Genomic DNA, 13,659 nt, shown 5'->3' on the forward strand with positions numbered 1-13,659 from the left:
GCAGTGATAATTAAAGGGGGCAGGAAATATGACAATAAAGCAAAGTTCGAATAACAAAAATATGTCTGCAAAATATTGATAACGTTACCTTGCTGGGCAGATTATAGAGGTTAGAAGTCTGGAGGGCAAATGTGTCTTGGGTGGACATGCTATCTACTCATAGATAAAAATCCTAATCTGAAAAAGTAATAAGTAATGTTAGCTGTAGGATAAATGTAATGGAATAAACATATTATACTTCCCTATTAAATGTAGTAGAATATAGTAGCATAGAATGCAAAAATATTAAAGTACAAGTACCTTAAAATTGTACTTGAGTAAATGCACTTTGTTAACTCCCACCTGTGATCCTTGTCGAGTGGAGTCTGTTCCATCCAGTCCCTCAGATAAAACAGGAGTGTCAAGACTCCTGACCACAGACTGCATGATAGACAACATGTGCTTTGAAAACTGTCAAGTACCTGTACTCAATAACAATACCCAAATACTGCATGGAACTATGACACCATGTTCACTGCAGCTAACAGCTTTACACAGTTATCCTTTGAGAGTGGACAGAAAAAGAAACAAAGATGTACAACACAGTAAAAAGAACAACCATAGTTTCAAGGATTTTTATTCTTTACCGTAGAAACACTGTACATAAATTACTTTCTCTGAGACTAATATTGATGTACGGATAAGTGGAATTTCTCAACCTTCAAAATAAAAAAGATCAACCCATAAAACATTGTCAACTTGTCTCTGAAAAAAGATTGGTAGCATATGATGTTAACACTCTGTGTAAAGTTCCTGTTCTTTCCTTTAAAATGATTAAAGATGCCTTCCCAACCTTGTAAACACACATACACACAAAGAAAACTCCTCTATACGAGTACAGAGACCCACAATCAATGAGAAAACATCCACATCGATTTTTGATCTATACTGTTACTCATTAAAGTCACTGATGGCGATGCACTGTCCCTTTAAGGAGAAACGAGCAAAAACGAGGAGAGAAGCAACAATTAGTTACTACTCACAGCAACCCTGCCCCCCCAAAAGCCATGACAACATGTTTCTATTGCAAGCAATACTACTACCTTTGACCGATAAAAGCACAAGGTCTATGCATTATGAGGCTGAGTCACATTTTGCAGAAGTGGAGGACTCCTGGGCTGATAGGGGATCAGTGTTTTTCAGGACCAGTGAGCCCACTCGGTCCACAAAGAATCAGAAACAGCCGTGGCACCGTGGTTGCCCTGTTTCCTCACAGACCGCTGTTGATTGTAGTCTGAAACTGTACGATTTTATAGACCTTGTAAAAGACCAGGGGATGAGAAGGAGTGGTTTTAGAACTGACCAAACAGATAATAGATAAGAAGGAAACAAAAACACAACTCAAAGTTTTGTTCAGTTCAGGTCATGGTCCATTCCAGTGGTGGTGTTGGTGGTGTAGTAATAGTAGTAATAGTGGTATAGGTAATAGTATGTAAACATTTTTTTGTTCATTTTTATATCCCCTTTTTTGTCTGAAGCAAATGCAAGTTTATATATAAAAACAAAACAAAAAATCCAAACAGAAAATAAGTCTTTTTTTTCCTTCGTACAAATTGTAGTCCTTTTTTGTGCCTGTCTCTCTTAGAGAGAGTCCACAACAGTTCCATTCAATGGCTTCAGCCATGAAAACAATAGATCCTATAGACATGGCTCATAGAGGCCTATAACCCAGAGCGACGGGTCACAGCTGGACCCACACAGATATGATACCTGCAACATCTGTTAAGAATCCACAGACATTTGTTATATTGACTGCTCTGACAGTTTACAACTGTCTAAATGCTTGGGGGCTCATCTAGTTGTGATGGCTGCTGAAATGCTCTGTTGGCTATTTGAACGAGTCTCTACATCCCACTGTTTCACAGCTAGATAGCACACGATTATAGCACTCAGGTTAGCCCCGCCTACCAGAGAGAGGGGGAGGGGCATGCGTGCAGGCTTTTTAAAGGCAGACGACAGGGCGAAAGAAAGAGAGAAAGAAAGAAAATATAGATAGAAAAAGAAAGAGAGAAAAGGCATTGGTCAAAAGACTGAACTTGAAGGCTCATGAAAACGGTTTTAAACCATCACAACTAGCTTCGTAATGTTTCGGGCCATTTGTGTTGAAGTGACTGTTCACTATAAATCCTATTTTACCATCCAATAAAACTAATTTGCAAACATGTGGTCTCTTCAGTGGCTACTTTGAGTCTCAAGACAGTTCAGTCTGTGACATCCATTTTGTGTTAAACTGAACTTTGTTAGTCTCTGACAGTCACAGGGGGTAGAAATTAGACGTCTGTTGATGCCGTGTTACCTCCTCCCTATCTCACTCTGCCGTAAGAACTGCATGTTGTTAGCGCTGTCGGCTAGCTCTGGGTACTGCTCTATGGACAAGACGTAGTAGCCATCGTAACCCAAAACCTTCCCGCTGCTCAGCAGCTGCCTTTTCTCTCCCTCCGTCCACAGCCGAACTCCTTCCTCCCCATCTCTCACCCGCTGCTGTTCGCGGGCCCAGGCGCTCGACAGTGCCCTCTGCCTTGCGTGCTCCAGGATTCGCGCTTTCTCTTCGTCCAACGTCGTCCCATAACGCACGTGGAGTGCCAGAGCACCGTACTGCAGCTCCACGTCAGCAAAGCGCCGCGTTCTGCCATTCATCACCGTCGTAGACTGGGACACTGTAACATTCACACCGTTTTCCAGTGATTTCCTGCCCGAGGTGAGCCGCAGCGCACTGAGGTCATTCTCAGGCAGGCTGGTCTTGATGAAGTAGTGAGTGTCTCGCCCCTCCACCGTGTAATGTAGGTCTTCAAGGTAAAAGGCATTGTTTAAGACTGCAGCCACTTTGATACAGTCCTCGTTGGCAATGTTGAGTGCGTTGGTCACCACACGGCCCTGGATCACAGCGAGCATGACTCCCTTGCCAATCAGAGACTTGACAGTGGCGAACCACAGCCAGGGTTTGGCGTGGTCTGAATGCCGCCGGCTGAGCTGGATTTCTGGCATGCGCTCAAAGGACAGGAAGGCCCGAGACTGACGAGTCACCTCCTGCTGCACACCTGAGATGGACTGTGGACGAGAGACACAGAAAGAAATGTTTGGCTTCATGTGCTGCATGACATCATAAGAGTATAATAAGTACACTAAACAAACACTTTATTAGAGCAACATTGCATGTTAATAGAGACAGTAAGGAAAAATGCATGGGTTGGTTACTTCATCTGTTAATAAGGTTCATACATTACACAGATTCTTAGGCATTAGTACGGAATTAACAGCATGTCTTTGTGTTATTCTTCAGTTGCTAGAGGGTCATATTTCCTCATCACATGCTTTGGAGCTTTTACTGTCGCAGGTCTCCCACATCAATTTTTCGCGTTAATCCGCCATCCGAGGCAACATTAGCTAGCTAAGTGGAAAAAAAATGTTTGTCTCTACCTGATGAAGTGTGTGGTGATATTCAAATGAAATGGGTCATTGAAAACATTTAATTTATTTGACGTTTTTATCCATGTGAGTTCTTGAGCACATTTAGATATGTAAATGAACAGCTTTGTAAATTACCTTTTTTTTTTTTTTTTTTTTTAATTTAATCTAACCAATTGGCAGGACCTCTATAGCCCACTAGATGGCACTCCAAGGATTGAGAATTGCTGCTGTAGCTTTAGTACATCACCTACTGCTTACCTACTACCTACTAGATTTTTATAATATTGTTTTATATGGCTGACAGTCACAAGTTCAAGGTACTTAAAAACCTTTAAGGTAATTATAAAAGTTTTATTATTATTTTACTTTGCCAAAATCATAATTGTTTCCTCATTCTTTAACCACTGCCCTAACAAAAATTAATGCAAAAATTAAAAATCTTTGCATTGTATGTCAAAAAAGTTACGGGATAGTTAAAAAAAAAAAAAAAAAAAAATTCATAGTAGGCTATAGCATGTCAAAAACACTAAAAAGAGGACATAGTATTGTATTAAAAAAATGTTCATAGTATAATATAATGAAAAAAAAAACGTAGTATAGCATGTTAAAAAACAAAAAAAAGGTCACAGTATAGTACGTCAGTACTATAGTATTTTGAGAAAAACCATTGTATTGTATGTTAAAGAAAGGTCATAGTATAGTAAAACAAAAAGCAAAAAAAATCAAAGCATACCATGTTAAAAAAATAAGTCTGCATAGTATATTAAAAAAAACATCATATAGCATGTTGATAAAACAAAAAGAAGTCATAGTATTATATGTTAAACAAAATTTAAAGAAGTCATAGTATAGTAGTATGTTGAAAAACTCATAAATAGTCATAGTATAGCATGTTAAAAAACACTAAAAAAGGTCAAAGTATAGTATGTAAAAAAAATCAGTATAGTATATGTCATTTGACAGGATAATTATTATCACGCTCTTCGTTTTTGTAGGACGTTAGGACAAGACTTCTTCCAGAGTGGAAAACAGAAGAAGAACAGTGATTACATACAAATGTGTCTAAGTGCTGCATATTTATATGTACTGTTGCTACATGACTGATTAAAACTAACTGTAACTAATGCATTTAGCTAGACACTGTTAAGATTCATACTCAGAATGTAGCTTTTACTTGTGCTGTTGCTTTGTTGTTTCCTTTAAATAATATCTGTAGGTGTATGTTATTGTTATGAGATATACCTTAGGTGTATTACATTTTGGTTTTCCTTCCCAGGGACTCGGGGAGAAAATGAGATTTCTGGCTGTATCCTTGGACAGTGTATCAGTTTACTGTTTGTCTTTATTGCATTTGCTTTCTGAAATAAACCAGAATAAACTAGAAAGGAACAGTGTCGCAGCAAAGCACAGGCAAGACGATATCTATAAACACACACACAACAATAAAAATCACACGATAACTATTTAAGAGGAGCTCAACTGTTTGTATGCGTATATACATGTGTGGGCTTGGCCGATCAACACCCCTTTAACTCCTGAATTTCCTGGTGAGAAAGGCCATTACCGCACTCAAACAGCAAAATAAGTCCAGTTCATTCACACTTCAAATAACACATTCGGTCAGTCCAAGTCTCCCTCCTCTTCCTCCTCATTTTCTCTGGTTTTCTTCCAATTCCTTTCTGAATCTGCTGCATCTATTTTTGTCCCTGTCTTCATTAAGCAGTGTTCATGTTGGTGTCTTTATTTCAGCGAATTTCAGCACAGTCTCTCACTCTGTGCACAAGTGTGACTTCCTGATAACCTGTCCACCAAACAACTGTATAAATAGCAGCTATAACTGAATGAGCGTAAGAAAAGAGGAAGGAGCAGAGAATGCAGCTTTAAGCCGAGAAAGGCATGAATGATTGGTTTTGCTGGATGACTCTTTATTGTCTCCTCTCCTCATTATTCTCACTCCATTTCTTCCTACAGTTTCCTCTTTCCCCTCCATTTCCTGATTTTCTTTTCTCTATGAATGTCAGGTTGTCTCTTGATTTCCTCACCGTTTCACCATCCCCTTTTCTCATGTTTTTAACTGCTTCCTTCCCTTCTCCATTTTCACTTTGGAGTTTTGTCTCAATTTTCTGAAGTCTTTTGCTTCACAACTTCTCATCTTTTTTCTTGTTATTGCAGTTTCATTTTATATGTATGGAATTTACCTTTTTTTGTATTGATCATTTTATTGTGTATTTAGTGAAACTTTTAGTGAAACTGAATTTAGTTTCGTTGGCGGTTACAGATAGTATAGTACAAATTTATGGTATCTGCGAGATGCATGTATAGCACAAAAGCAATATATTGATGCATTTAATTTTTCCTTTTTTCTTTGTATGAAGCTAACATATGCTAATGTATGCTGTCCTGCCCATTGTAGGGTGAAATTTGAATAGTTAAAATATATTCACATAATAATTTTATTTGCATTTTATCTGTAACCATTTATCCTTTGCAGGGTCACTGAAGCTGATTCCAGCTGACACTGGGAAAGAGACAAGGTACACCCATGAGGAAAGCAGGGCTGACACATAGAGACAGACAACCATCTATTCTCATAAAGTAGAGCCCTGTTTCCAGTACCAGTAGAACTGTTCTGTACCGTCCCCATTTTTGGTCCCCCTCTGTTGGGGTACCTAGCGCACAGATCTGGTACTAAAAGGTGGAGCTGTGAACACTGCAGTTCATTGATTAGTCAATAGCGGATGGTCACTCTGCTCAGGGCTGAGCTGTGGCTGGTTTTGAGGTTTTTGTAACCACTGTTCATACCATGGCAAGCTTACATACTGTAACTATAAAAAAAGGATGTCTTGCTGCCTCTTTCAGCAGCTGTAGTCTGAGAAAAATAATTCACTGGGCCAACTTCAGGCAACTTTTAAGGTGGAACGTTTACTTGTAATGTTACTCAGTGCATGAGATGATGACGTAAATCCATCAACACACCTTAAATTTCAATGTCACAACTTTGGCCATTAATTAAGTTTTAAGGACATACACATTTTAGTAATGAGTGGATCTTCAAGCGTTTAAAAGTATATATTAATTTTGACCAGATTATGTGAACTGCATATATTCCAACCCTCACTTGGAGAAAAAGAGCGCCGTCCCTGTGGGCTACAACAACACTAAACCCCTGAGCTTGCCTGAGAAGGACTAAATGCACAAACCCGCTATTTTTAAATATCCGATGGAGAGAGACTCTCACTGCAGCCTGTTCTATTTTGTTCTGAAAATGTCGGTGTTCAGCCGCTTTCTGTGGACGATAATCGAGGTGCAGACTGATAAAGGAGGAAATACAGTGAGTGCTGGACGGAGCAGTGAGTGACAATAACACCGCCCACATTTAGGAGTACTGTTTGTGGTGGAAATGCTAGGGCCTAGGTGTGTTTGGTGGAAACGGGCTTTATAGTCAACATAGTATCTTTGTGTCTTAGTTGGAAGCTGGAAAACCTGGAGTAACCATACAAACCACTGCTCCATTGTGCCGCACAATAATGTCATAAATAAGTACAAAGAAATACTTTTAATATAGTCATGACTAGTTACTACATCAAAAAAATAGCTGTCACATCAAAGGTTGAAGATTTGAGCAGCTCCATATGGTTAAATGTGCATTTGCTATGATGACAGCGCACAGTCTGCTGCTAATACAACAGTCATCTACATCTGTGATTCTCTTGACCCAAGAGTTCTTAGCATACTTACAGGCAGGTCATCCCACAGCTGGCTCTTTTTCATCTCCAGTGAAGGCTGCGTCAGGTCAAACTTGGGAATGGGGAATCCTGGGATTGCGTTGTGGAGATGGAAGCCAAATGTGACCAACCAGATATTGACATCTGCAAAGAAAGAGAGCAGTGGATGTGAAAAAGAGAAGACATAAAAGAAGCTGAAGAGGGAGTTCAAGGCATGTTGCTTTGATGAAAGAGGCACCAGCTGCACAGACTGTAATTATAAAGACAGTGGCTCTGTATATTTCTATGCCTTTTTACAATAATTCCAGATAAACCCGCAGCTTCCAATTACTGCAATGCAAAATCTATCTGACCCAAATCATTATCATGATCATTTCCTGTCTCCATTATAAGTTTATGTTCCACCTGGCAGATGGAAAATCAAACTTTCTGCTGCTTTCACCACACACTTTAAAGCTTTTAGGTAGTGTTGGGTAATGAAACAAAATTACAAACTATTCTGGAAAGAATCAGGAAGCCTTAACATGAAATTAACTTTTATCAATAAAGCATGTCTAATAGCCTACACCCACTTTTGGACTGCGGCCCACCAGTTGGAAACCACTGCTTTAAACAACTAATAATCTACAAATAAATGAAAGAACTGATTAATTCAAATATGTATGGTTATTCTTTTTTTTTGTTGAGGCTGTAACCCAAATTTACATTTTCAGTATTTACAGTATGTAAAGTAAAAGTATTAACCAAAGTGAATAAAAGGGGACCCAGAATAGGACTTTGCAGGACAGCTTTCCATAAAATCTTCTGCCTCTGTTGTGCTTTTATACTTTGAATGTTTTCTTGTTACCTGTGACATATTCTTTGACCTGATGAACCTTGCTGATGGGGTTGTTGCCTCGGAACATGTAGAGGTTGAAGGGCTGGGGATCTTTGCCGACACGTGTCCATGTGCTGATGTCAGGAGTCGTCCACCTTTGCAACAAACACTCTAGTCAGATGTGACAGTAACAAAGCTGGAATAGCATCCCGCTGTACAGAACAACCTCTCATGCTTGGACTGAAAGCGAGTGAATACCTTCCAGCAGGGATGTCGTAGTCTCTGTCTCCAAAATGCAGCAGTCGGGTCAGAGGATCATACAGGCCTCCATGGAAACCAATTACCAGCACAAAGTCTGGGTTGGAATCAAAGTAAACCTCACCATATGCTGTGTACTGCACCTACAAACACATACAAACAAAGATTTATGATCTGATATGGAGACACAAAACCATTTCATTAACAGACTTTAAACAGATAAACGAAATACACTCATGTGTTTCTTTCTTTGCAAGGAAAAAAAACACATTCACACAAAGGTTATTGGAGTTAATTAAAACTACACTAAAAGCTATGTGTGAAAAACACGTTAGTTAATTAAAATGAGAATAAAAACTAGATCCAAAACCAACACAATAAGGGCAGTATAAGCACTGAGTGCTTCACATGAAAACTGAACACAAAACAGAACCCATTAATACAATAATTGAGTTTTAAAACTATAAATCATAATAAATCATAAAATTATGTAAGATTTTAAAAGAGTTGCAGCAGTGTGAGGCATAAATTGAAAGTAAAAACATACAAAGAAAGAGTTTCAGACCTGTTTTAGGAAGTCGGAGCTATTTAAAAGCTAATGTGAACAAATGCATTTTTTAGCTTTCTTACAACTATATTTAACAAGCTAGCTTCTCTGATATCTAGGTAGTGTGCTCCATAGTTTTGGGGTGTAATTGACAAAGGCTGCATCCCCGATCTCCTTCCAGCTGTTGCTGGGAACCTCCAATAAACCAGCAGCAGATGATCGCAGTGATCTTGGAGGCAAATCGTTAACAAGGGAGTTAGCAATGTAGCTCGTAGCCCATGTAGGGCTTTGTATACAAGGAGGAGGACGTTAAAATCAGTTCTAAATGTAACAGGATGTCAGTGCAGAGCAGCTAACACTGGCCTGATGTGCTCTCCTCTTGGTTCTGGTTAATATCCAAGCGCAGAGTTTTGAATCAGCTGAAGTCTCTCAGTGGTGTTTTTTGGGAGGCCAGTAAAAAGTGCATAACAGTCGTTGAATCGGCTTGAAATAAAGATATGAATCAACTTCTCTGCATCTTTTTCATTCAGAAATGGCCATACCGTATAACTGAAACTAAACTGAATTAAAACAAAAATTAAAAACAACATGAAAATAAAAACTAATGGAAAATACAAAATTATAATAACTCCGATTCACACATACGTACCTGTTTAAGCAGCAGTCCATTGTTGCTGAAGACAGCCAGTGGCGTCCCAGTGTTATCACATGCAATATAAAACTCCTCTCCACTGCTGATCTCCATAGCAAACACATGGCCCTGGGCAACAATAAACATTACAATTACAAACACTTTGAATATTATAATAATAATAATGCTAATGAGTTTTATTTTCGCTGTTGTATTCTAACTCCACATGGGATAACAGGAGGCCTATAAAGAATGACATCACTATTGTCATTAATTATTGTGGGTCCTGGTGCTGCTGATTCAATAACCATATTCATCACAATAAAAAAACGTTCTTCTCTGGCTGTCACTGTGTTACATGTTCCCTAACCTGTGAAGCATTTAAAGCAGCAAGAGATTTTTCGAGAATAATATAAAGTGGGACTGCTACAGAGAAAACCATCACCTCCTCTCTAATTGAGATGCTGTACATTCACCATGTTTTCCCTGTGGTCACTGGAGGGAAACCTGCTGCACGCAGACTATCATAAATCAAAAGTTGAGAGTGAAAAACCAAAAGTGACTCATAAATAGCAGCAAGTGGGAGCTCTGTCCAGAGAAAGCTAGACTCCTCCACATTCAGTGCTTTGCCTGTCTCGAGCTGGAGATACAATTGAGTTTGGGATGAAATTTCCAAATTTGTACATACTGTCTTTGTCACATTTGATCAAATACAGTATGTTAACAATAATGTTGCCATATTAAGAATATTTTCCCAGTGTTTCTACCTGCAGGTCGTAGTAGAAGGACGTGATCTCAGAGCTGGAGTGGTTATAGACGTGGGTGATCCTGGTAGGGTAGTTCAGGTCAGCGTAGAAGAACTGCAGGTGTTGGCCCAGGCTGTTCCTTGAGGCCACACGCCGACTCAAACCGTCGTAACGGTACTGGATGGTCCAGCTGGCTGCTTTACTGTAGACACGAACTAGAAGACCTGAATTACAAATGATAAAAAGGAAGAATAAGGATGTGAAGAATGACGAGACATCTGTGATGGCCAAGGCAACACAAAGTAAAAGCCAGAAGTGCACACTCTGTTCACTACTTTGTTAAGTACACTGGTTAATTCTATTTGCAGGCAACCGCACCTCAAACAATTCATATCCAAATCTAAATCCAAATGTTTCACACTGTATGGTTTGAATGAGTAATTTTCTGTTATATTAATCATTTTTGTCCTTCTTTGTTTGAGTTAGGCCCAATTCCAATCCGGCCCCTAAAGACTCAAGCCCTGAACCCTCACTGACTTAACTGATGTCAGCTGTAAGTGACTGAGTGCGAGAGTCTGAAAGGGCTCCGGATGCTACAAATAGGAATGGGACAGCACTTATCCCCCTCTCTACAAAATGTTGTTAACATTGGCGGCTCTGGGCATGATCATTTATCGGTTATTGTCAGCATATATTCCACACACAAAGAATATATATCTATATCTATATATCTATAGATAGATAGATAGATAGATCTATCTATCTATCTATCTATCTATAGATATATATAGATATAGATATATATTCTTTGTGTGTGGAATATAACCACTGGTATTCCTCTGACTTCATGTGTGTTTTAGCCTGGTTCCAGACCATAGACCCCGCCCACTCAACTGAGTAGGCTTGCATCTCTGGTCTGGCATACTTCAATGAATTTGCGATTTATCTCGTCCAAACGCTGGACGGACCAATGAACGCCGGGGGTCTAGCGATTAGCCAATCAGCGCCACGCTGATGTCAAGCTGTACGCCGGTGGGTAACTGGTGAGGATAGAAACAATGGCGACCGCTACAGACCCTACAGACCACATTAATGATGCTATCGAGGTATTTCGCCACTACTCGCGTTAATGGAGGACCAAATTAAGGAAGCTGCTAAACTGGATTTAAAGGCAATGCAGCTGGGCGTGCACGACGACGGAGACATTTTAAACGGGCAATGCTCGCTTGTTTTCGGCACCCCCAAGGCATGGATACTAATGACGTCAGATTCTGGGTGAGTCGTTGATCTCTACTGATTGGTTAGGGAAAAAATCAAATTCCCTCCCCCTTGTAAATCGCCTTCAGTGGAAGCCATGTCAGACTGAAGGTTCTGGGAGCTTCAGTCTGACACTCCGGTTATGTGTGTTTATGTACCATCTTAAATCCTTGTTAATGTAATGTTTCATTGTTTGTCTATCTGTTTTTTTTCGCTCTCCTTCCATAACATTACCGTTTGCATATCTGCCGACCGTGTTTTCGGGTTTTTTTTTTTTATAACACTTCCGGTGTTCCAAGGGCAACCCCTGTATTTGACGTCACAACGCTATGAACTGTGGGTAATTTCCTTACCGTAAGTCCGCATCGATGCTAACCTACGGTAAGGGGGCATAAAGGGCTCACTCACTGACTCACTGACTTGACAATTTGACAATGGGACAGCCCTCACACACTCATGCACTTCTCACGAACGTGCCTCTAAGTCAGTGAGTCTGTAAGGGATCGGACTGGAATTGGGCCTACGTGTGCTGGTGGGGGATCTCTTCCTGGAGAAGCAAAAGGCGTGGCCAAGGGCAGAGAACAGCTAAATCCTGTGGCCAGCTCTTCAGGCAAAACCATCTACTGCCATGTCAGAGGGGGGGATTTGGGTTTAGTTAGTTATTTCCTTTGTATTAGTTCCAGTTAAACAACCATTTTGTTTTCCCCTTTTTGTGTTTGATGGTTTGGCCGAGGCACTATATATGTTTTCTCATGTTTTTAATTCTGTTAAGTCAGTTTGTTCAGTTAACACCTTATTGTGTTGCTGTTAATTTAAGTATGGCTCTATTTTGTTGACCTCTTTTATAGGCCTAGCTATTAAGTTCTTGGTTTGTACTGTTTTTTTCATCTTTTGAGTAAATAAAAACCCTATTTTTTTCCAACAAACTCCTGTTTTCATCATTGCTTCACTGCTTCGTCCCTGGCAACAACAAATTAGATGTTGCTTCTAAAAGCTTCTATGTGTAGATTTTAAAAATTGCTGATTTTAGTGGCCCCCAGTTGTAGTATAAATTTCATAGGAAGTGTTACATTTTCCTTAAATTTTGAAATGACATAATCACATTACATATATACACATTGTGGTGTTAAGTCAGGTATAAACTGGGTTAAGTTTGTCACACTAGCATTTAAAACATCAAAGTCTTGTGGCAAAGTTAATTCATCTAATTGGAATCACCACATTTACAGGCTGAGTAAGTCCATGTGAGTCTTTTGTGTCAAGTTCAACTTTGGTGAATTTTGACACGAGTTGTTGACCAATAACAAGCTGTCTTGACAGCGCTGACCTTGAGGGAAACAGAGAGCCACAGAGAGCAAAGTGGAGGAGGATATTATTGTTACTACTATTAGCTGTGTTGCACCAGCCTCTTTTATTTAACCCTCATCCATTAGAGTCTTCACTGCTCCACAAGTAATGGTTTTAATAATAAGACAGTTATGAGACAGGAGCTGACAGAACAGAACTCTTAAATAAACTGTGTGAATTTGTTGTCTAATTACAGTAGCAACCATGCTACTGAGCTCAATAACTGGCAATAGCGAGCTAGCTACCTTGGAGTGCTATTATCACCATGATGTATAAAGAGAACTGGACACAGCATTTAAGCGGAGCCTTATTTATTCCTATGAAAGTTGCCCAGTGTCCCACAAAGCCAAAAAAGTTCACCTTTCCAGGTATAAAATTATCCAGATCTTCCACATCGTTGAACCCACAAAGCAAATGCGCTAGAGACTTTGACTCTTCAGGGTTAGCAATCCGCTAAACTGAATGTTGAAGCTCCTCTTCACTTTTGAAATGTTATTGGACCAAATCAGAGTTTATGCTTGCCTTTCGTTTTGACAGCCAATATGATCCATGATATTCCAGAATTCCAGCCATATAGAACAACTTTACAACTACGTATGTTTTAAATAGCCATACAATAGCCTACATTTAAACAGCAATAAAACCCACAAAAAACCCCCCACAAACGTTATGATCCTCTTTTCATTCTATACCCGTCAAATTCAATATCTTAAGATAGCTAAAATAAGATGAAGAAGCAAACTGAAGTGGCAATGGCTAAGGAGGAAATGGATTTGGGAGAGGAAGTGCCAGTCTTCACCGTAAAGTCCTCCGCGATAACATCCAACGAATCACTAAGCCCGCTATCCCCCATCTGGCTCCCTGTGGTAAAGCATATCTCTGGT

At 39.6% G+C, this 13,659-nt stretch overlaps 1 protein-coding gene across 10 annotated transcripts in view; it reads right to left on the reverse strand.

The window, feature by feature from the left end:
* Positions 1–600: 600 nt before the first annotated feature.
* Positions 601–13,659, reverse strand: part of tenm3 (teneurin transmembrane protein 3) — a 567,981-nt gene continuing 554,922 nt past the window's right edge. For all 10 annotated transcript variants that reach the window (XM_078166323.1, XM_078166324.1, XM_078166322.1 and 7 more), the window contains 6 exons: positions 10,193–10,395; positions 9,444–9,554; positions 8,248–8,390; positions 8,020–8,144; positions 7,186–7,316; positions 601–3,087 (listed from right to left, as the gene is read on the reverse strand). In XM_078166323.1, the coding sequence (XP_078022449.1) occupies positions 2,332–3,087; positions 7,186–7,316; positions 8,020–8,144; positions 8,248–8,390; positions 9,444–9,554; positions 10,193–10,395 (1,469 nt within the window). In that variant the 3' untranslated portion in view covers positions 601–2,331. The remainder of the gene's footprint in view (positions 3,088–7,185; positions 7,317–8,019; positions 8,145–8,247; positions 8,391–9,443; positions 9,555–10,192; positions 10,396–13,659) is intronic.

Source organism: Epinephelus lanceolatus, chromosome 3 (genome assembly GCF_041903045.1).
Source record: "Epinephelus lanceolatus isolate andai-2023 chromosome 3, ASM4190304v1, whole genome shotgun sequence".
NCBI lineage: Eukaryota > Metazoa > Chordata > Actinopteri > Perciformes > Serranidae > Epinephelus > Epinephelus lanceolatus.